This window comes from Thunnus thynnus, chromosome 12 (genome assembly GCF_963924715.1).
Source record: "Thunnus thynnus chromosome 12, fThuThy2.1, whole genome shotgun sequence".
NCBI classification, from domain to species: Eukaryota; Metazoa; Chordata; class Actinopteri; order Scombriformes; family Scombridae; genus Thunnus; species Thunnus thynnus.
In genome coordinates this window covers 10,315,198-10,336,966 of record NC_089528.1, presented here as the reverse complement: position 1 = coordinate 10,336,966, position 21,769 = coordinate 10,315,198, and the positions used below count along the sequence as shown (strand labels likewise).

Sequence of the window (21,769 nt, the reverse complement as noted above, 5' to 3'; positions counted from 1 at the left end):
GCAATACACGCACGTATTAAACAGACGGACAACAAAGGATCAGACACAGATCTACTTTCCTGCTGCATCAATACCTGATGACATGAGGAACACATGAGATGAAAACGATGATTAAACGAAAGGAGGAAAGAACTCTGGACAGCTTCTAGCTGCTGCCAGCAGCAGGATCAGCACCTTGGAGAGCTGATCTAGTCCTGAGAACTGTGTTAATGATTCTTTACATGATTCAAATTAATTATTTGTTTTTTGAACAATATTTAACAAATATTCTTTAACATTTTTGAGAGTACAGTGATCAGGTTTCCATACTTTCAGCAATTAAAACCAAGCTGATTTTACCTGTTACTCCATGACTGAGCATGAGGATTTGGACACACCCTAAATCTACCTGCGCCGTGTGCTTCAGACCGTGAGCTTTAGATCGTTAAAATAGGTCCATATAATGTTTCACAGTTAATTTTTTCACACAAAAAACAATAATACATTATCGGAAAATTAAATTAAATTTTCTAAAATTGTATTCTTTTTTCATCAGATCAATGAAAGCAGATGTGATGATGGGTGAGAGCAGGCCCGCCGACCAATCAGATACAAGTTGAGTCTGGCGCTTAGATCCTTTAGGCAATAAAAGGCAAGAATAGACATAAATACTCAGATTTTCTAACCGTCTTTGTTATATTTATTTTTCTGCCCAATAGGCCATAGATACAACATTTCAAACAATTCCAAAATCTTAATTATACATTTTCCAGTGTTTTACCGAGTAACATGGACCACTGTAAATTGCAAGTTAAAATCAACCTACAACCATTGATCATGACATCTATATTAAAATATATTTATTTTATGTCTTATTGTATTTTATTGTTCTATGGACCCCCGTGAGCTGTGTCCTTAACAAAGTTTGAATTTAATTAGTTAAAATAGTAGTTATTACAACAATACAACGTATCTCCATTACTGCATATCTCAATATTGTCCACTTACTGCATGATGGGCCTGTAGTCCAGTTTCCAGCGATACAAATGATGGTTTTTGTGGTGTCTGCTCCTTCTACAGTATATCCATCTTCACATTCATACTTGACTTCTGAATCTGCAGCAAACACATCCTGGTATTCCTGATTAATGATTACTGTGTGGGGGATTTTAGGAGGCGCACCGCATGCTTGGAGACTTTCTGTAAAAATAAACAAATATATCATAACTTAGAAGAGGAAAAGTTGTCCAGATGTATGAGATAGGTTTCAGATTTAGACACAGATATTATTGTGGTTACTGTAATTATGTTTTCACAACTAACTTGAGTAACACATCTCACAGACTTACTCTCACAGACCGGCACAGAGGACCATGTTCCATTTATACATTCAGCAGTGGCATCCTGGTTTTTATCATGATATCCTTTGTCACATGTTATTCTTATTATGTGTCCATTTTCATACCAACCATTTGAGTTTTCAGTGTATTTTGCATGAGGGATAGTTGGTGGAATGCAGGCTTTTTCATCTGATGAAAAAAGAACAAAACTATAGTCAACATTTTTACAGAACCATTTTTATAAATGTATAATATAGATACTTTCTAAATGTGAAGTGATATCTACTTGCAACCCCTCATCACAAGTTGAGAACAGTCAATTTAAGAGTGATGTTCCCTTATCTGTTTCAGAGGCCTAAAGATGTTAAACTATACAGATTTTCATGATATAGACGCAAACATTACAGTCAAAAGTCTGAAAAATAAAACAATTTTTTTTTTTATTCTCTACTGGCGACTGCTTAGATTCATCTCATGACTCTTGCGGGTGTCCCAAACCCCATGTTTGGAACCCCATTTTGAAACTAGCATAGTACCAATAAATGTCATTATAGAGGTTTATTGCATTAAACGCACAATATGTAATTTCAGTCGCTAGGGGTCTCTCAGTCAAAACAATAAGAAAGATGGAGTGTGATGAAGGTGTGCAGTATCGTGGGATCATGGAAGTTGTTGTCTTCATTTTTAAACAACCAGATTCTTCAGGTTAGGATTCCTTCAGTGTTCATCGATCAGGATGTTTTTACTAGACGCTGAATTATCTGCAGAGGTCTCCTCCTCTCCAAGATGAAATGATTAAAAAGTGATTAAAAAGGTAAAGACAGTGAATAAAGCAGTTTCATGATAAAAATCAATGTTGCTCTGATGCTGTTTGGCTGGCACCGGATGTCTGGAAGGGGCTGTTAGCTGAGATGCTATTAACATTTGCTCAGCTTGTTTCTCTGATACCTTGAGATCGAGACGTCTGATGATAAATGATATAGTTAAAAACGACCAAGATCTTAAAAGTTTATCATGATAATGTGGCTTAAAACTGAATAAAAGTCCATTTATAACAGTTTTTGTCGAACAACCACAACGCGTCAAGAGTATACACGCACAACTCTTTGGTAGAGGGGGTGTGATGTCATTGACAGGCGACCAAATGAAGCGGACCGTTACCTTGATTAAAATGACAGATTTCTCTGGATTTGAAAATTGTTGGAAACATTTGGGAAAATGTAAGTACACAACTCAACAAATATAACATATATATAACATAGATCTAGTTGTTTTTGACATTTTCATGCAGAATATTTACATATTATAAATTTAAATGACTTGCTCTTTTATTTTCTAAACAACCAGTGTCAGTAAACATTATTCAATATTTTTATATGTTTTGTTTCATGTCTTTTTTATAAGAGGTTGATAAAGTCGTCTGATTATTTCTCATGAAAGACATTTTATACTTGAAATACTGTGAAAGATTGAAATGTTTAAGTTTTAGAGCTTTTGATACAGTTGAAGCTCACTCTCAATTTTACCAAGAAGAACACTGAACGTGCTGATGTCATCAGGAAACTTTTTCTAGATACTTTTTACTTTTTATGAGATATGAATGTGTACACAAAATGTCATGACAATGCATCCAAGAAAGTGTTGAGACATTTCACTCAAGCACACAAATGTGGGCCTCATGGTGGCACTGGAGGGAGAACTCAGGGAATCAGAGTCATGAAGGATTCATCCTCTGGGAACCATGAACAGTACAGAATTTCATTGTAACGCATCTAAAGTTGCTGAGATTTCTGAGTCTGGACCGAAGTAGTGGACCCAATGACAGACTGACATTGCCATAGAGCCACACAACAGTAGAGATATTTAGGAAACACCTACCTATACATTGTGGTTCATGAGACCATTTGCCATTTTGACATGTGCTTGTTGCCCACAATCCCTTCACTGTTGCTTTACGTCCAGTACCACAGGTATAGGCCAGCTGTGCTCCATGAGGATAAGTCTCTTGCTTTGGGGCGAAGAAACCACCATCCAGGCTGGGAGCACTGCAGGACTGTGGTGCGCTTTGTCCTAAAATAAAATAGAAAGCACAATTATTCTACAGAAAGTTTGTTTTTAACAAATGTAAATGGTTGTATGTGACAGTATTCAATGTTCTTACCATGTAGCGCTCCAGGAAACCAGATCAGAAGAACAAATCCAAGATAACTGATGCGCATTTTGTCAGGAGTGAAATCATCCCATGAAAAATTGGAGCTAAGAGTCTAGTTCAGATCCAAATCAGTTAATTATTGTTTAGGACTTTCCCCCCAAAATGTTTGTGGAGTAAACAGTCAGACATCATGCTGTTACGCTGGATCGTAAACAAAGTTGGGAAAATAGGCTACTTGGACAAACCTCCACATACAGAAAAGGAGAAAAAACACACATATACACCAAGTTACATTTTATACATTATAGGTTTATTAAATCAGTATCATTATACACACTTAGTTGAATCTTTCTTCTTCTGAAGCATACAGAAAGTCTTGGCTTTACATCAGCACTTTTGTTAAAATTACTTAAGAAATTCAAATGATTGTTGTTATGAGAAAGACAATGTTTGAAACACTGTAGATTCAGATCAGTGACTTTTACAAGAGTATCTTGTTTACATGAGCTTCCTAACAAACATGATTTTGTTTTACATCACAGAACAGTTTTGTGATCAGTAATGATTCCTGACTTCAGATGATAGAGTTCAGTAAATCTATTCATTTAATGTCATATTATTTACTTCAAAGAGCAGCACACTTTTTGTATTTATTGTATTAATTCCACATTTGTTAATCTGTCTCAGAAAGGCCTGTGACAATGATTCATTTGTCACTAGAGTGAAGCAACCACACTACCACACAGATCACCTGCTAGAGAGCTCTGAACAAAAATCAATTTGATTATTTAAAGTCCAAATTTCAAAAGGATTTACTGGATTGGTGTGATCAGAGGTCAGTCTTGTGCCTGCCCTGATCAAACTATTTATCAAGCTGATCCTCACCATTTCCTGGATTAACAGAATATCTAAAAACACATTTTTGCCATCAGTTGCTTCTGAGAACTTCACACACATTCAACACCCATCTGAGGAGATGGATGCTCAGATCCCCATGGATATTCTACAGTTACTGTATGTGAGAATGAGACTCAACTAGAGCAAATACTTTGCTTGAGTGAAGTAATGAAAGGTTTATGGAATTTTATGTAGACTAAACCTTCAAATATTCACATTCATCATCTCACATACAGCATGAGTGAGTTACCTCCATCTGGTCCGAGTTTATGAGACTGAACTATGTGATTCAATGACAAGTTGCACTCTTCTGGATCAAAAGACTGACTAAACAAATATTTTTTTTGAGATAATGAGATCATTTTATCACATCATTCCAATTATTAGTCCTCATTTTAGGAGAATAGCTGCAACTTCATGGAGGAATGTGCTTGAATAATTTTCATAAATTGTGGATTTTTGTAATAAAGGATGAAGGAGGAGATGTAACTTTAAGAACTTTAGTTACTTAGATGTTTGTGGAAAAATCATATCAGACACAATTATTAAGAGCAGAGTATTTTTATTTGTCTTAAAACATGTTTGGGGGAAGATCTTTAAGTAATCAAATACAAATATGTCATCAAGGAGAGATTGTGTCTCATTTAAGTTGAATTGACATTTTTGAGGTCCAGCGGTCACCACATTCTCCGTTCACAACGTCACACATGGTTTTATATGGAAAACCAGACAGACTGTAAATTGTTTTTGGACAGCTGTGCTTTCTGTTTTAAACTACTTTGAACAACTTTGTGAGTCTGTCTGTCCAAGTGTCTGCATACTCTGCAGTGATGCTGCCTCACATATATAAATATAAGAAGAACAATACTTACTGATATATCCATATTTACTGGCATGACTGTTGTACACAGTTTGTAGACAAAATAATACAAAAGTCTGCGTTTAAATTTCTATGGAGAATTTTATTCAGACTATTGTAGGTCATAAACATTTTATTTATGTATTTAAAGTATTGATCATGTTATTAGTGTGTTAGAGCTCCAGTCATACGTTACAGCTGATAGTCTCAGAACAATCTGCTTTAACACTGTGTTTATATATTTTAATTCAAAATGAAAAAACATCAATAACGTGTTTGAAAAAAATCTAATACAATTTTTTTTGGGTGCAGTTGTTTTCTGGTGGAAATATTTCAAAAGTTTCCAACTTGATTTTTGATGTCAGTTGGTGATGAATTATCCAAAAAGTGGCCATCGTGTCAAGCACAGTCCCTGGTTACAACACAGACAATAAAAAATGTTAACTGTTGAATTTTGTCAAACTGCTGGATAAAATAATGTTAAAATTAAGTGTTATCCAATACTGAATATACAAAACAATTAATTAATGATAATAATAATCTATTTCTTTGAAAAGTAGAGTGAAGAATAACACTTACTTGTTGGTAATCATAACCATTACAACCTAAAAATAACCCAATAACAGCAGTTAATCAGTTAATATTTTAGTAGGCAGGTTAATTCACACAAACTTTTGTTTTTTAAAGTCTGATTCACTAATTTTCTGCATGACTGCACCTACAAAGGAAAATCAGTTCTGTTCTTTAAGGACAAGACTGGTGTTAATCTATATTTGTCCTTAGTGTCAACAAATTCCATGAAAAGATTTTTTGAGGTATTTAGAGTCATAAATGATGCTTGGTGAGGTTATGGGGGCAAACGTGGGGACTGTGACACGAGGAACAAGTGTGGAAAAAACTTCAGAATCATTGCAATTACTACAAACTATGCTGCTGTCCTGGCAAACGATGGGTCTTCACCTCTCTGGTTGCTGCTCTGGAGAATTGAACTGTAGGCGGAGGAGCCATGTAGGCTGCAAGCCAAACAACAGCAGTATGGTTCAGAATGGTGAGAAACGGGGCGAACGGGGGGCATGACGGAGGCTAAAGGTAAAAAGCTGTTGGTCATAGGTTTTACAATAAGAAACGCAGGTTGGCCAGTTCTGGGAGGCGTGGCAGGGAAGGAAAATGTCCTGGAGTTTGGGGGGAGGAGAGGGTGTAGATTGGGGAGGGGGTGTGTGAAGGATAAATCACTAGAAAATGGATGGAGTGAGAGGAGGCTGAAAGAGCCAAGAGGGCAATATTAGTAGTGGCTGAAGTAAGGAAAGAGGAAAAGATGCTGGAATGAAAGAAAGAAGAAGAGAGATGAGACAGATTAGACACAAAGGGAGAAGATACGAGTGAAGGCTGAAGAGGTTTGGAGCAGCTCCTCTATGTTCTGCGTGGAAGTGGAGTAATGAACCTGGAAGCAGGGGAGGATTTGAGAGGTGGACATGGAGTCTTTATAAAGTTGGATTCGTTTGGCCTTGTTGTTACATTGAAAACAAATCTCATATCCCTGACAGCATGCTGCAAGAGAACAACTGTCCAGGCGGACATGTTTGGCATGTGAGGTGGAGTGGAGTTGTGGCGAGCTAGGCTGACTGGATGTGTGATGTCTGACAGAGTGGTGGACTTCCATGGACAGTTTAGTCTCTATCTGGGATCATGGATTAAGGTGAGATTTCATTGATGCTGGATGGGGGAGTAAAGGACAATATCTCACTGAAGTACATGGACCTTTGAATGGGTCGAGAGACAGCTATTGATTGAGCAGACTCCAAAACGATGGATCGATCATCAAACATGTCGCTGTCTGATGGATTGAGGACCAACTCATAACCGTGATGGTCAGATACAGAAAATAACTACAATGTGATGTTATGAAGATCAGTCTGTCTGAGTGCATAAAAACAAACTTGAAACAAACAGACCAACAGGAGAGAAAGGGGATAGACACACCTATAGGTGGCACAGGAAATTGTATTGAGTGAGAGGTTCTTTGTTGGTGAACCTCAGTTATAATAACTTCATTAGGTGCAATATTGAGCATCAGGACATCGTATGTGTGACTGACATGAAATAAACTACTGTGAACAGGTTCATCATAATAAAGGAACATGTCACCAGGTGCATTGTTGTGGCTCAATTATGTGTTTGTAATAGTTTTTGAACAACAATGGAGCTGTGTGGCATAGAGCAATAAGATATATCAAGTTTCAGCAGCACAGGCAAATACATATAAGAAAGATCAATTACTTGTTGGTTTTGGTTCTTTTCTTTTCATGGGATTTCTTAACAATTAGAAAAATATAGAATAATGCTCAGCTTCTCCTTTAAATACTCAAGTTAAAGTTCCCTTATAGTGTATTCTTTGACATTTTTTCATCATCTATCATACTTTTAGTGAATCAGATGCTGGAAAGTTAATATACATGATAGCTGACAATAAATAGGCTGAAACTAAAAGCATTAATGTAAATTAAAATAAAAAGTGCTAATTTATATACTTACACTCAGTAACACTAATCTGTCTATTAGTGCATCGAAACAACCTGTAACGATTCCAACCACAAGAAATGTACGTCTCCTCTCCTTCCGTCATGTATTGAACTCCAGAAAGTTTAAAACCTCTCCCAACCAATTGAGCAGGATCGATGAGACAGAATGACTCTGCACAGAGTTAACAGAAAATAACTCATGTATAATTGTTCAGGTAACATCTCTGATAGACTTTTTGAAATGAAGAGTTGTCGTATTGACTTGTTCATACCTTTGCAGACGGGTAGATTTGACCAAGTACCATCGTTGTGACACACCACTGTCTCTGGTCCCTCGTATTTGTAATACTTCTGACACTGGTATTTCAAATACATTCGTTCCGTTACCACAACATCACCATGTGGAACACTTGGGTGGTCTCCACAATTGTCGACTGAAATAAAAAACAAGTTATTTAAGATTGTCAGTATGTTGTGTGTTGCTGAGGGGTCAGAGATTTAAAAAAATGAACTCAAGCATTGTTTTGTTACAGGTCTCTTTTGAATAAATTCATATTCATATCCATAAATTCAGCTTTTTCATTCCAGTAACTGGTCAGCAAGTGAAAATATATTTGAATAGTTACACCAAGCAATACAAACAAAAACCAAACAAGTCTGATACAAGTGATGTAAAAGGAGCAATGAATGTGAATGATTTACTTGTTATGATTAGAGGTCTACTGTCTCTGTCAGAAGTGGTAGAAGATCCTGAAAGAAACAGAGCATATATACTTATACAGAAGACACACCAGTTAGTCTGACTTTGGGATGTTATTTGGCATCCATTTCTATCTGATCCAGAGTGATGTCTGTCAACAAACGCTCTGCTTGTTACACACACACAGACACGCAGCAGCGCACATACATTCAAAAGATTACAAATAAAAGATTTACAACATGAAAGATTATTATTGTGTATGTCAACATATTTTAAAAAATACATGTCATAATGGTTAGTAATGACGGATAAAATTGTCTAATTATTTGACCAAATCGTGGCAATACACGTATGTATTAAACAGACGGACAACAAAGGATCAGACACAGATCTACTTTCCTGCTGCATCAATACCTGATGACATGAGGAACACATGAGATGAAAACGATGATTAAACGAAAGGAGGAAAGAACTCTGGACAGCTTCTAGCTGCTGCCAGCAGCAGGATCAGCACCTTGGAGAGCTGATCTAGTCCTGAGAACTGTGTTAATGATTCTTTACATGATTCAAATTAATTATTTGTTTTTTGAACAATATTTAACAAATATTCTTTAACATTTTTGAGAGTACAGTGATCAGGTTTCCATACTTTCAGCAATTAAAACCAAGCTGATTTTACCTGTTACTCCATGACTGAGCATGAGGATTTGGACACACCCTAAATCTACCTGCGCCGTGTGCTTCAGACCGTGAGCTTTAGATCGTTAAAATAGGTCCATATAATGTTTCACAGTTAATTTTTTCACACAAAAAACAATAATACATAATCGGAAAATTAAATTAAATTTTCTAAAATTGTATTCTTTTTTCATCAGATCAATGAAAGCAGTTGTGATGATGGGTGAGAGCAGGCCCGCCGACCAATCAGATACAAGTTGAGTCTGGCGCTTAGATCCTTTAGGCAATCCAAGGCACGAATACACATAAATACTCAGATTTTCTAACCGTCTTTGTTATATTTATTTTTCTGCCCAATAGGCCATAGATAGAACATTTCAAACAATTCCAAAATCTTAATTATACATTTTCCAGTGTTTTACTGAGTAACATGGACCACTGTAAATTGCAAGTTAAAATCAACCTACTACCATTGACCATGACATCTATATTAAAATATATTTATTTTATGTCTTATTGTATTTTATTGTTCTATGGACCCCCGTGAGCTGTGTCCTTAACAAAGTTTGAATTTAATTAGTTAAAATAGTAGTTATTAATTACAGTATAGAAATATTCTATGCAGAGATTAGCTAAACTGATATCCTAAATTGTATTTAATACAGATGAATAAACCACCTCCTCCTGTAGGTTGTGTCCTACTGCCAGCAGATGTAGTGTGTCCGCCACCTGTTCCCCCCACTGCAGATCCACTTCCTCCGCCTGGTTGGAAAAAAGAAAAGGCATTAGATATATAGTACACCTCATGGTTTGATCAATGCATATGCACAGCTGATACAATTCCTCTTTAGATTCCATGGAGATTAATTAGGATCTGACCATAAACCCTTTTAGGCAATTTACCTATTCTATTGTCTGTGGATAGCAACATATGTGCAAGGAAATTGGACTGGCCTAACTTAACTAAGGAGGCTCTTAAAGAATCAATTCTTCCTTTGAAAAGGAGCCCCAGATGGTCTGAAAGCTAACTATGTAAGTAGTGACACAGTGGCTAAATTTACGCTTCAATATTTGTATTTTCATACAGTACATTTCACTTTTACAAGAGAAAAACATTTAAGGATGAGGAACAACTGGAGGATTTGGCCAACACTAATTTGTAGTTGCTGAAATGTGAACTTTCCCAAAGCAATAGCCTGATATTAAGCTGGGGATGCTCACGATTGCAGTTTATGTTAGAGCAGGCCCGCCGACCAATCAGATACAAGTTGAGTCTGGCGCTTAGATCCTTTAGGCAATCCAAGGCAGAAATAGACATAAATACTCAGATTTTCTAACCGTCTTTGTTATATTTATTTTTCTGCCCAATAGGCCATAGATACAACATTTCAAACAATTCCAAAATCTTAATTATACATTTTCCAGTGTTTTACTGAGTAACATGGACCACTGTAAATTGCAAGTTAAAATCAACCTACAACCATTGATCATGACATCTATATTAAAATACATTTATTTTATGTCTTATTGTATATTATTGTTCTATGGACCCCCGTGAGCTGTGTCCTTAACAAAGTTTGAATTTAATTAGTTAAAATAGTAGTTATTAATTACAGTATAGAAATATTCTATGCAGAGATTAGCTAAACTGATATCCTAAATTGTATTTAATACAGATGAATAAACCACCTCCTCCTGTAGGTTGTGTCCCACTGCCAGCAGATGTAGTGTGTCCGCCACCTGTTCCCCCCACTGCAGATCCACTTCCTCTGCCTGGTTGGAAAAAAGAAAAGGCATTAGATATATAGTACACCTCATGGTTTGATCAATGCATATGCACAACTGATACAATTCCTCTTTAGATTCCATGGAGATTAATAAGGATCTGACCATAAACCCTTTTAGGCAATTTACCCATTCTATTGTCTGTGGATAGCAACATATGTGCAAGGAAATTGGACTGGTCTAACTTAACTAAGGAGGCTCTTAAAGAATCAATTCTTCCTTTGAAAAGGAGCCCCAGATGGTCTGAAAGCTAACTATGTAAGTAGTGACACAGTGGCTAAATTTACGCTTCAATATTTGTATTTTCATACAGCACATTTCACTTTTACAAGAGAAAAACATTTAAGGATGAGGAACAACTGGAGGATTTGGCCAACACTAATTTGTAGTTGCTGAAATGTGAACTTTCCCAAAGCAATAGCCTGATATTAAGCTGGGGATGCTCACGATTGCAGTTTATGTTAGAGCAGGCCCGCCGACCAATCAGATACAAGTTGAGTCTAGCGCTTAGATCCTTTAGGCAATCCAAGGCACGAATAGACATAAATACTCAGATTTTCTAACCGTCTTTGTTATATTTATTTTTCTGCCCAATAGGCCATAGATACAACATTTCAAACAATTCCAAAATCTTAATTATACATTTTCAAGTGTTTTACTGAGTAACATGGACCACTGTAAATTGCAAGTTAAAATCAACCTACTACCATTGATCATGACATCTATATTAAAATATATTTATTTTATGTCTTATTGTATATTATTGTTCCATGGACCCCCGTGAGCTGTGTCCTTAACAAAGTTTGAATTTAATTAGTTAAAATAGTAGTTATTAATTACAGTATAGAAATATTCTATGCAGATATTAGCTAATCTGATATCCTAAATTGTATTTAATACAGATGAATAAACCACCTCCACCTGTAGGTTGTGTCCCACTGCCAGCAGATGTAGTGTGTCCGCCACCTGTTCCCCCCACTGCAGATCCACTTCCTCCGCCTGGTTGGAAAAAAGAAAAGGCATTAGATATATAGTACACCTCATGGTTTGATCAATGCATATGCACAACTGATACAATTCCTCTTTAGATTCCATGAAGATTAATTAGGATCTGACCATAAACCCTTTTAGGCAATTTACCTATTCTATTGTCTGTGGATAGCAACATATGTGCAAGGAAATTGGACTGGCCTAACTTAACTAAGGAGGCTCTTAAAGAATCAATTCTTCCTTTGAAAAGGAGCCCCAGATGGTCTGAAAGCTAACTATGTAAGTAGTGACACAGTGGCTAGATTTACGCTTCAATATTTGTATTTTCATACAGCACATTTCACTTTTACAAGAGAAAAACATTTAAGGATGAGGAACAACTGGAGGATTTGGCCAACACTAATTTGTAGTTGCTGAAATGTGAACTTTCCCAAAGCAATAGCCTGATATTAAGCTGGGGATGCTCACGATTGCAGTTTATGTTAGAGCAGGCCCGCCGACCAATCAGATACAAGTTGAGTCTAGCGCTTAGATCCTTTAGGCAATCCAAGGCACGAATAGACATAAATACTCAGATTTTCTTACTGTCTTTGTTATATTTATTTTTCTGCCCAATAGGCCATAGATACAACATTTCAAACAATTCCAAAATCTTAATTATACATTTTCCAGTGTTTTACTGAGTAACATGGACCACTGTAAATTGCAAGTTAAAATCAACCTACTACCATTGATCATGACATCTATATTAAAATATATTTATTTTATGTCTTATTGTATTTTATTGTTCTATGGACCCCCGTGAGCTGTGTCCTTAACAAAGTTTGAATTTAATTAGTTAAAATAGTAGTTATTAATTACAGTATAGAAATATTCTATGCAGATATTAGCTAAACTGATATCCTAAATTGTATTTAATACAGATGAATAAACCACCTCCTCCTGTAGGTTGTGTCCCACTGCCAGCAGATGTAGTGTGTCCGCCACCTGTTCCTCCCACTGCAGATCCACTTCCTCCGCCTGGTTGGAAAAAAGAAAAGGCATTAGATATATAGTACACCTCATGGTTTGATCAATGCATATGCACAACTGATACAATTCCTCTTTAGATTCCATGAAGATTAATTAGGATCTGACCATAAACCCTTTTAGGCAATTTACCTATTCTATTGTCTGTGGATAGCAACATATGTGCAAGGAAATTGGACTGGCCTAACTTAACTAAGGAGGCTCTTAAAGAATCAATTCTTCCTTTGAAAAGGAGCCCCAGATGGTCTGAAAGCTAACTATGTAAGTAGTGACACAGTGGCTAGATTTACGCTTCAATATTTGTATTTTCATACAGCACATTTCACTTTTACAAGAGAAAAACATTTAAGGATGAGGAACAACTGGAGGATTTGGCCAACACTAATTTGTAGTTGCTGAAATGTGAACTTTCCCAAAGCAATAGCCTGATATTAAGCTGGGGATGCTCACGATTGCAGTTTATGTTACAGCAGTGCTATGGCGTATTTGGTTTTGAAAAAGACACCCTCCAAACTCTTCAGATACCGAGTATCACTCTAGTCATGACAATGGTTTCTAGCTATGATTGGACAATCTCTGCTCAGGGGCAGGGTATAAAGTATTTTCATCACTGCATATCACACAACATTGTTCACTTACTGCACGGTGGGCCTGTAGACCACTCTCTAGAGACACAAGTGATGGTTTTTTTGGTGTCTGCTCCTTCTACAGTAAATCCATCTTTACATTCATACTGTACTTCTGAATCTGCAGCAAACACATCCTGGTATTCCTGATTAATGATTACTGCGTTGGGGATTTTAGGAGGCGCACCGCATGCCTCAGGACTTTCTGTAAATAAACCAATAAAACATGAATAAGAATAGGTACAGGTGCTCCAATTAGTGGGTACGTGGTTAGAGTGAGTTTTTCAAACCTAAGAATTAAAGTTTAGACACTGATTTTATTTGGACTTACCCTCACAGACCGGCAGAGAGGACCATGTTCCATTTTCACATGTAGATGTTGCTTTCCTGCTGTCGTTTATAATATATCCTTTGTCACATGTTACCCTTATCGTTAATTCATTGTCATGCTTGCATTTTGCATTGGGTATATTTGGTAAAGTGCAGGCATCTTTGCCTGAGGAAAAGAAAAGAAAGAAACAAAAACACAGTGTGACAACATTTTTACCATTGTGACTGTCTTTATCCTCTTTTGGCATTTATTTTTTTCCTTAATGCCAATATTTTCATGGTATTATCTACAAGGATAGACTATAATTACAAATATCTTAAAAGACTTGCTGTTAATTGTACCTTGATTGTGCTTATAGGATTACACTAATTGTAGCACACTCAATACTGCCAGAAAAAAATGGGGTTAGGGTTGGAGTGATTATTTAAACATGATGTCTTGACTGTCTTTTGTAAAGTATGTTAAGCAAAGGTAACGTATGTAAATTCAATGCAATTTAATTCACATTTCACGTCTTTGTCCTCTTGTTGGTGGTTCAATTCAATTTTATTTATATAGCTCTAAATCATAACAAAAGTTATCTCAGGGCACTTTTCACACAGAGCAGGTCCAGATGGTACTCTTTAACTTAGAGAGAACCAACATTTCCCCCATGAGCAAGCACTTGGCGACAGCAGCAAGGAAAAACTTCCCTTTAACGGGAAAGAACCTCAAGCAGAACCGGGCTCTACGTGGGTGGGGGTTGGATTGAGAGAGAAAGAAGGTGGGTGGGGGAGAGGGGGGAGAGAGACACAGAGAAGCATAACAACAACAACAATAATAATAACAAAGATAATAATAATAGAGATATGACTAGTAATAATAATGGCAATAATAGCTGGAGAAGGTGTTAAGGCAGGACACCCACAGGACCACACCACCATCCCTGCATCAGCCCTGTGGCCATTGCCCACAATTTGGATTCTGGATTTTCCTGTGATTTTCTTAGATATAATATGTGTTTCCCTCTATTTCCAGTCTTTATGCTAACCAAGGCTAATCACCTCCTAACTCCAGCTTCAGAGTAGCCTAAACAGAAATGAGATGTTATTGATCTCCTCATCTAACTCTTGGAAAGAAAGCAAACAAGTGCATTTTCCACACTGGTGAACTGTTGCTTTAGACTTTGTTTTTAAAGTCTTTGCCACAACACAGTAGGCTACACCGGCAGCGCAGCAACGGGCTCATAATTGAACAGTATCATTCAGAAATATAATAACATTTAAATGTATTTTATTACTCTACAGAGTCACACAGAGACAGATGGACAAAATCATCTATTTGCAGCATAGATGACTACATTGAATAAAACTGCAAGGTTTCCACAGAATATATATAAAAAACAACAACATGAAAGGTGACATTACCTTGAAAAACATGCTGCAGGCTATCAGTTTTTCAACTCACAGCAAATAGTGGAGATATTTATGGAACACTTACCTATACATTTTGGTTCAGGATGCCATTTGCCCTCTTGACATGTGCTTGTTGCCCACCAACCTTCCACTTCTGGCTTACTTCCTTTATTGCAGGCATAAGTGACCTGGTCTTTGTCAAAATAATTCTTTCGTTCAGGGAGAAAATAACCATCTTCCAGTTCAGGAGCAGGACAAGATGTTGTTTGTGCTGAAACAGTGATAAGTAAGAGAGCACTACACTGAAATGCTTTTTAAAACAATAAATGATAATGTCTAGTTGATAGAACTGAATGTTCTTACCATGTAATCCAGGAAACCAAATCAGAAGAAGATATCCAAGATATCTGATGCACATTTTGCCAGAAATTCAAATGTTCACTACAAAGGAGAGTGAAGCACCTCGTTCAGATCGCCACCAGTTAATAATTGTTGTGGGCCTTTCCACGAAAAGTGAAGCAATGAATAAACACACCCCACAAATGTAATTTTGACATCATGGGCCAGAAGCCAATATAGAGATAAAATGCAGTATGCAAGTATATAAAGCACATTACAAAACAATTTTCACAAGATTCTTTACTATTTTTTATGCATATTGATCTTTGTATTACATGAGATAAACAGTATGGAAGAACACTTCAATGTTTCATGATATGACTTTTATCAAAATCACAATATATTTTCTCAGATTTATGAAATAGTAACTATGAATTATGACATACTAAATGATATTCACAAGATAGTACCTGATAATTATGAATTCCTCTAACAGTAATTATGGGAAAGTACTAATAAAAGTAGTAATGATGATTCAGTGTTTCAAAATTATATGATCTCCATATTGTGATGTTATCTTACTGAACAAATCATATAAACCAGGTTAGTAAGCACACTTAAACACCTTCTTCAGATTACAAGTCAGCATTGTGACAGCTGCTGTTGCTTTCCTGACCAAAGATGATATGTACATTTGGTGCCTTAAGGTTTTAGACTGAGCTCGGGTTTTGTATGTTTTAATGCCGTTTGCCCACATAGTGAGACACTGAAACGTAAACTTTGAATGTGAATACAGTTCTAGCAAACTTTGGCATGTTTACTATGTTTTGTTAAACCCACAACACTAACTTATTTGTTTAGATTTCAAAATGATTTCCCGGACTGCTGTGATCAGAGGTCAGCGTTTTGAAATACCAAACAAGGCCAGGACAAAGGTCAGACTGTAGAGACAGAGAGGTCTTATAGTTGAACTCCTTGTCAGTCTTTGATTGTTGTCTGTTGTATCTTTATGTGCTATTTCAGAGCAGCATATATCACAACTCTCACTCCTGTCTATCATCAGTACGTCAGATGGAGACTTGGATGTTCACTGAAGATCTTTCCTGTGATTTTCACAGCACTGTTGTTTGGTTACAAAAGCCTCCTGCTTTAGATGTATTGCTGCTGCTCTCTTCCTTATCGTTCAGTAGGTGGCATGATAACACTTCTTGTACAATTACAAAAATTAGTGTGCCTCTAAGTACTTCCATGAGATATTTTCGGTGCGATATTTGAAGGGTTTTTTTGCCTTGCAAAAATAGAAATATATAATAGAAATAGAAATCCAAAAATACATAGCTTGTTTAAAATGATTGACACTGTATTAAAGAACATTTTCACAAAATATCAACTAAAATACTAAAAATATTTTGTTGCTAAAATATCTGCAGCAATATATGAATTATTGAAACTTACATAGTTTCTTACACCTAAGCACTTTTGAAATAACTTTCAAAAGCAGAGAATGTAAAAGTGATTCACATAAAAGAAGAAAAATGTATATATTTATAGAGCTATACAGTACATACATTTTATTATGAGTATTTAGTATTTAGCATGCATATTTAGTATATACTTTTTAAAGAAGCCAAGAGCCTGAATGCATCAAGACAACCACAGACTCCTCCAGATGGTTTCAGAACGCTTCTTCTCTCAGGTAGTTCAAGTGAGCAAAAGATTGAGTCCGTAGTATTTAGTATATAGTTTGTTTCATTTTCTGTGTACTACGGGTGTGACCGAATACAAATACATTTTTCGGCAAAGCACAAATAGTGAGTTTCATACGAATATTTGTTACATACAAATATTTTTAAAAATATTTGTTGGGGGTGTTCCCCAGAGATAAAGCTGAGCTACTGACACATACAAAGTGCTTCCAAGGGACTCTCCATAACCTGTTGTTCCACTTCTCCTTTCAATGAGGTTGTAAAAAATAGGCAATTACTGAAAAGTGCAAAGCAATAATTGCCTTTGAAGTTCCTCCCTACGTATTACACAGTGTGCTGTCTCTGTGCTATGGGTGTATAAATAGGTAGAGGTCTGTCTGCAAGGAGGTGATGAGTAAACTTTTAGCTCAGTAGTCAGCGCAGTTGTCTATGATCTGGGAGACTCCAGTTCAAGACCTGGTGTGGGGACCTCCTTTATAAGATAGTTTATTCATGAACACTTATTGTAACACTTTAATTTTCTCTAAAATTAAAGGTGTAATAAAAAAAGTAAGCTTATTTCCACTTTTATTCAAATACAAATACAGATACAAATAATTTTGCTGCCTCAACAAATAAGATACGGATACAAATACAAATACCAAGACCTCTGCACATCCCTACCGCATACTCAACCTGTTCCCTGAAAAATACATATAAATTACTTAAGAAGGGCTTTTTAAAAAGGAACCATGACTAAATGTTATTTGGTAAATTGCTATAGATTTATTTTGTACTACTGAGAAATGTTGCAGTCTCACAAGAACAAGACAGAACTTTTCTAATCTTATGTAACTGGTTGTTTAAAAGTGTTTGCACTAAAAACTCCTTTTAAGAGGAAAGTTCACACATTAACACAGAACACTTCACATTCACAAACACACACCAGAATACATACAGTACACATACATGCACCCAAATTTAAAATGTTCCTTTTTTCTTCTTCCTTTTTATAACTTCCGGCAAAGTTTATCTCATGCAGAGAAATGCACTTTTTTTTCTTGTTGTTCCCCTCCACGTAGGCATCTGTGCTGATTTCAGTGTTCCAAAGTGCAAACTACTCTGCAGGCTTTCAAACCAGGAGGAAATGAAAGCACACCATGTTTGTACACTCTGATCTGCTTCTTTTTGACACATTTTCATTTGTCACCCCATTGAAAGTGACTTGACGTATATTACTGGAACAAGCCTTAATCTTGATACTTGATACACCATATGATAATACTTGATAATTCTACTCCATCACAATTCAGAGGGAAATATTGTACTCTTTACTTTCTATTACTTTTTTTCATTTATTTGACAAGCTTTTTCTTTTCAGATAAAAATTGTATATGAAATAACATAATGATGATCAAATTAATCACACTCTACTGCAATCTTAAGATCTTAGATTAAACCACTTGTTCCAAACCTTTTTGGCTTGTGACCTCTTACAGTGTGTAGTTAGGGCTCCTTGTCATGTTTTAGATGTTCCACCAAACAGACTTCTCCCCTCTTAACTTCTCACATGGTTTCAAATAAATATCGGTAACTGTTTGATTCTCAAACACATGAAACTAATGATGCAAAGATTTGAGAGAACAAAAGAATGCCCCTATAAAGCTGTTAAAATTAGCTCCACCCCCACCAGCGACAACAACGAAATGCTGCTTATGCAATGATGCATGAGTTAAACGTATTTAATATATCTGTTACAGTCGATTTTCTGCAAAAGAGTACTTTAATGTTTAATACTTTCAGTAAATTTAGCTAAAAATACTTCTGTACATATCAGAAGGATTTCAAATGCAGGAATTTTACTTGTAATTGAGTATTTTTACATAGTAGTATTGTTACTTTTACTAAAGGGTCTGAGTACTTCTTCCACCACTGTACCGTACTAGCTGAAGCCAAGCTGTGTTTCTATGACTTTTGAATCTAAAAATGCAAAACTGAAATTTTCCATGATGGAACAAAATGGAAAATACACAACACCTGCTCACAAAACAGAACATTAATGAAAACACAATAACATTTTAGAAAACATATTAACAAAACAGAACAAAAAAAGTGGAGAAAACTAATGACCAAAACAGAAACCATAATAACATAAAAAAAAAACAACAACGAACAAACACAAAAAGCATAACCAAATCAGAAAACACAACACAACAACATTTCAGAAAACAAAATTGTTTTTTAGTTTTGATTTTGTGTTTTCAGTTTAGTGTGTTTATTTCAATGTTTTTGTGTTTTGCACCCCAGGGCCACTGTAATTTCCCCTAGGACATAGTACTGATACCCGCACCAGCAGCCTGCATTTGCATCTTCTTTTACTGTGTTGTTCTTGTTATTGTGCATTCACTTATTTAATCCTGAGATCTGACATTTCATTTAGCTCTGCCAGAATTACAGAACATGTGTCTTACTGACCCACATCAAGGTCTGTATCGCTGCCAAGGGTGACTGTAGAAAGTGTTGCAGGGTGGAAGGCTTGATGCTGTAAAAGAAGGAGGTCAGGATGCAAACTGTCCTCCTCTCTATGCCAAACCCTCCAAAGGTCTGTATTGATTTCTCTTTCCACCATCTGCTTTACCAATCTCATCCTGCCCTCTCTGATTGATGAGGGAGTTCAATTGCCAATTTCCTCCTGGGTTTTTTTCTCATTTATCTTCTTTCTTGTCAAATTACATCTTCCTTTGTCCTGGATTTTCCTCTCACACCTTATATTATCCATCCATTCCCAGTCGGTGAACTGAAAATGAGACCCTGTGTTGTGCCAGTGTGGGGAACAAAGACCGTCCTTGCTGACATAATGAAATTCATTTGTCCGGTCCAGCTACAGAAAACATTCCAGAATATTCTCTTCTTGGAATACTTCTTTCATTTCATTTTGATTGTTGCTTTTAATTTGTGCAAATCCCCTCTAGATTCCTCACATTTGATCTTTCTGCTTTTTCTAAATTCAGCCAGGAGCCTTGGAAGTAGCTACTTAATCACCCACTGTGTAGACTGAGTGGTGGAAGTGCTCATTACTTTTCATTTAGCAAACATCCCCTACAGATTTCATCTGCAGATACAGCTGCGAATAACTGTGGTTTCAACACAAAGACTATTGCCAGGATTCCCTTTGAGCTCTTGCAGTCAGCCTACATTTGCAGTTGTCAAAGTCTATGAAAGGAAAACACGAAATTGAGCTTTTTTTTCCATTGCAGCAGAAGTTCACCCTGACCTCACAGCAGAAAGCTCTCAGCAAAAGTTGAGAAGTTCAGGATTTTTTTTAAGGCTATTTTTTCTCCCCTATTTTCTCCACTAATCTCTGATCAGCAGAATGGGAGAATCTGTGAGCTCTGCCCCCCCACCCCCGAGATGTGAGTTTCATGAGAGGAATATTTATTCTTATTCCCTTCTCACTTTCATAACACACACACACACACACACACACACACACACACACACACAGGCAAACGGATGTAAGGAGCCACTCATTGAGACGTCTCTGGTCATGTGACATGACTGTTCTAATAAGAGCAGAGACCACCGGCTTTCACAGCTGCCTGTATGCACAAACACTGATGGACCATTCTGTGAAACCGATGTGTGACTTTCCACAGATGTAGACTTAAGTTGTTCAATAAAGGAGGCAGAAAAAAAATCAAGTATTATTCTATAACATTTTTCACATTTCTGTACTTGTTGTCAATTTTACCAATTAATCTGAGTGCTATGAGCATCCAGGGTATATCAGTGGAGAGATACACACCTCTAAATCTGAAAAAGAACTGATGTGTGTGTGTTTTGGGCACATTCAGCCACCAGAGAGTTTATTTACTGCCTGGAAACAACATGGTCAAAAATCCCATTGTTATCATAGACAAGTTATAGGCCAGCTGTTGAAATATGAAAATCATATATTTTATGAACCTTACTCATGTGTTTTGCATGTAAAACATTCATCTGCAAAGTAATGAGTGATTATGACTACTAAATGCACATGCTGAAGTGAGGTACAGTCTATGTGTAAAATGTACAATTTTTCCTGTATGTTAAAATGTCCATTTTCTGTGAACATTTGGCATGTGGAACAAAGCACATCTTCTATCTTACACTTGAACAATAACAGCTGTTCATATGGTGTTAAAAAAAAAAAAAAAAAAAAAAAAAAAAGACCAAACCAAGACCAAAAGCAAATATATTGACTGAGAATGTAAACTGACAACATAGAGCGAAGGTTGGCTGGAGTTACAACAGTCTGCTGCTTGTTTACAGCCTGTGTATTTTATTTCTGGAATTATGTTTGCTGCTTTGAGTTTCACAAGGGAAACTGAGGTTTACAAAACACTGAGACTGAAGCTAGTGCATCCAGATACTGCCTCTGTTTCAAGAACCACTTGAACTGTGCTGCACACATTAATACCCGCTTC

At 36.4% G+C, this 21,769-nt stretch overlaps 2 protein-coding genes across 8 annotated transcripts in view; both read right to left on the bottom strand.

The window, feature by feature from the left end:
• The window catches only part of LOC137193877 (uncharacterized), a 49,425-nt gene extending 33,647 nt beyond the window's left edge, over window positions 1-15,778 (bottom strand). Inside the window, exons 1-13 of one of the 7 annotated variants that reach the window (XM_067605307.1) lie at window positions 15,643-15,778; window positions 15,365-15,550; window positions 13,886-14,050; window positions 13,568-13,759; window positions 12,836-12,919; window positions 11,825-11,908; window positions 10,814-10,897; window positions 9,803-9,886; window positions 8,449-8,496; window positions 8,019-8,180; window positions 7,760-7,918; window positions 5,807-5,832; window positions 4,900-5,639 (exon numbers count right to left, since the gene is read on the bottom strand). In XM_067605307.1, the coding sequence (XP_067461408.1) occupies window positions 5,604-5,639; window positions 5,807-5,832; window positions 7,760-7,918; window positions 8,019-8,180; window positions 8,449-8,496; window positions 9,803-9,886; window positions 10,814-10,897; window positions 11,825-11,908; window positions 12,836-12,919; window positions 13,568-13,759; window positions 13,886-14,050; window positions 15,365-15,550; window positions 15,643-15,697 (1,365 nt within the window). In that variant the 5' untranslated portion in view covers window positions 15,698-15,778 and the 3' untranslated portion in view covers window positions 4,900-5,603. Of the gene's footprint in view, window positions 1-4,899; window positions 5,640-5,806; window positions 5,833-7,759; window positions 7,919-8,018; window positions 8,181-8,448; window positions 8,497-9,802; window positions 9,887-10,813; window positions 10,898-11,824; window positions 11,909-12,835; window positions 12,920-13,567; window positions 13,760-13,885; window positions 14,051-15,364; window positions 15,551-15,642 lie in introns of those variants that run through there. The other 6 variants (XM_067605300.1, XM_067605301.1, XM_067605302.1 and 3 more) reach the window with 6 other exon arrangements.
• On the bottom strand, window positions 52-3,700 carry LOC137193478 (complement factor H-related protein 1-like). Its single transcript, XM_067604697.1, has 5 exons — window positions 3,481-3,700; window positions 3,198-3,389; window positions 1,329-1,508; window positions 988-1,179; window positions 52-74 (listed from the first exon to the last, which is right to left on the bottom strand). Exons 1-5 carry the CDS (start codon window positions 3,536-3,538, stop codon window positions 52-54), a joined length of 645 nt encoding a protein of 214 aa, XP_067460798.1. The 5' UTR covers window positions 3,539-3,700.
• Window positions 15,779-21,769: the final 5,991 nt, after the last annotated feature.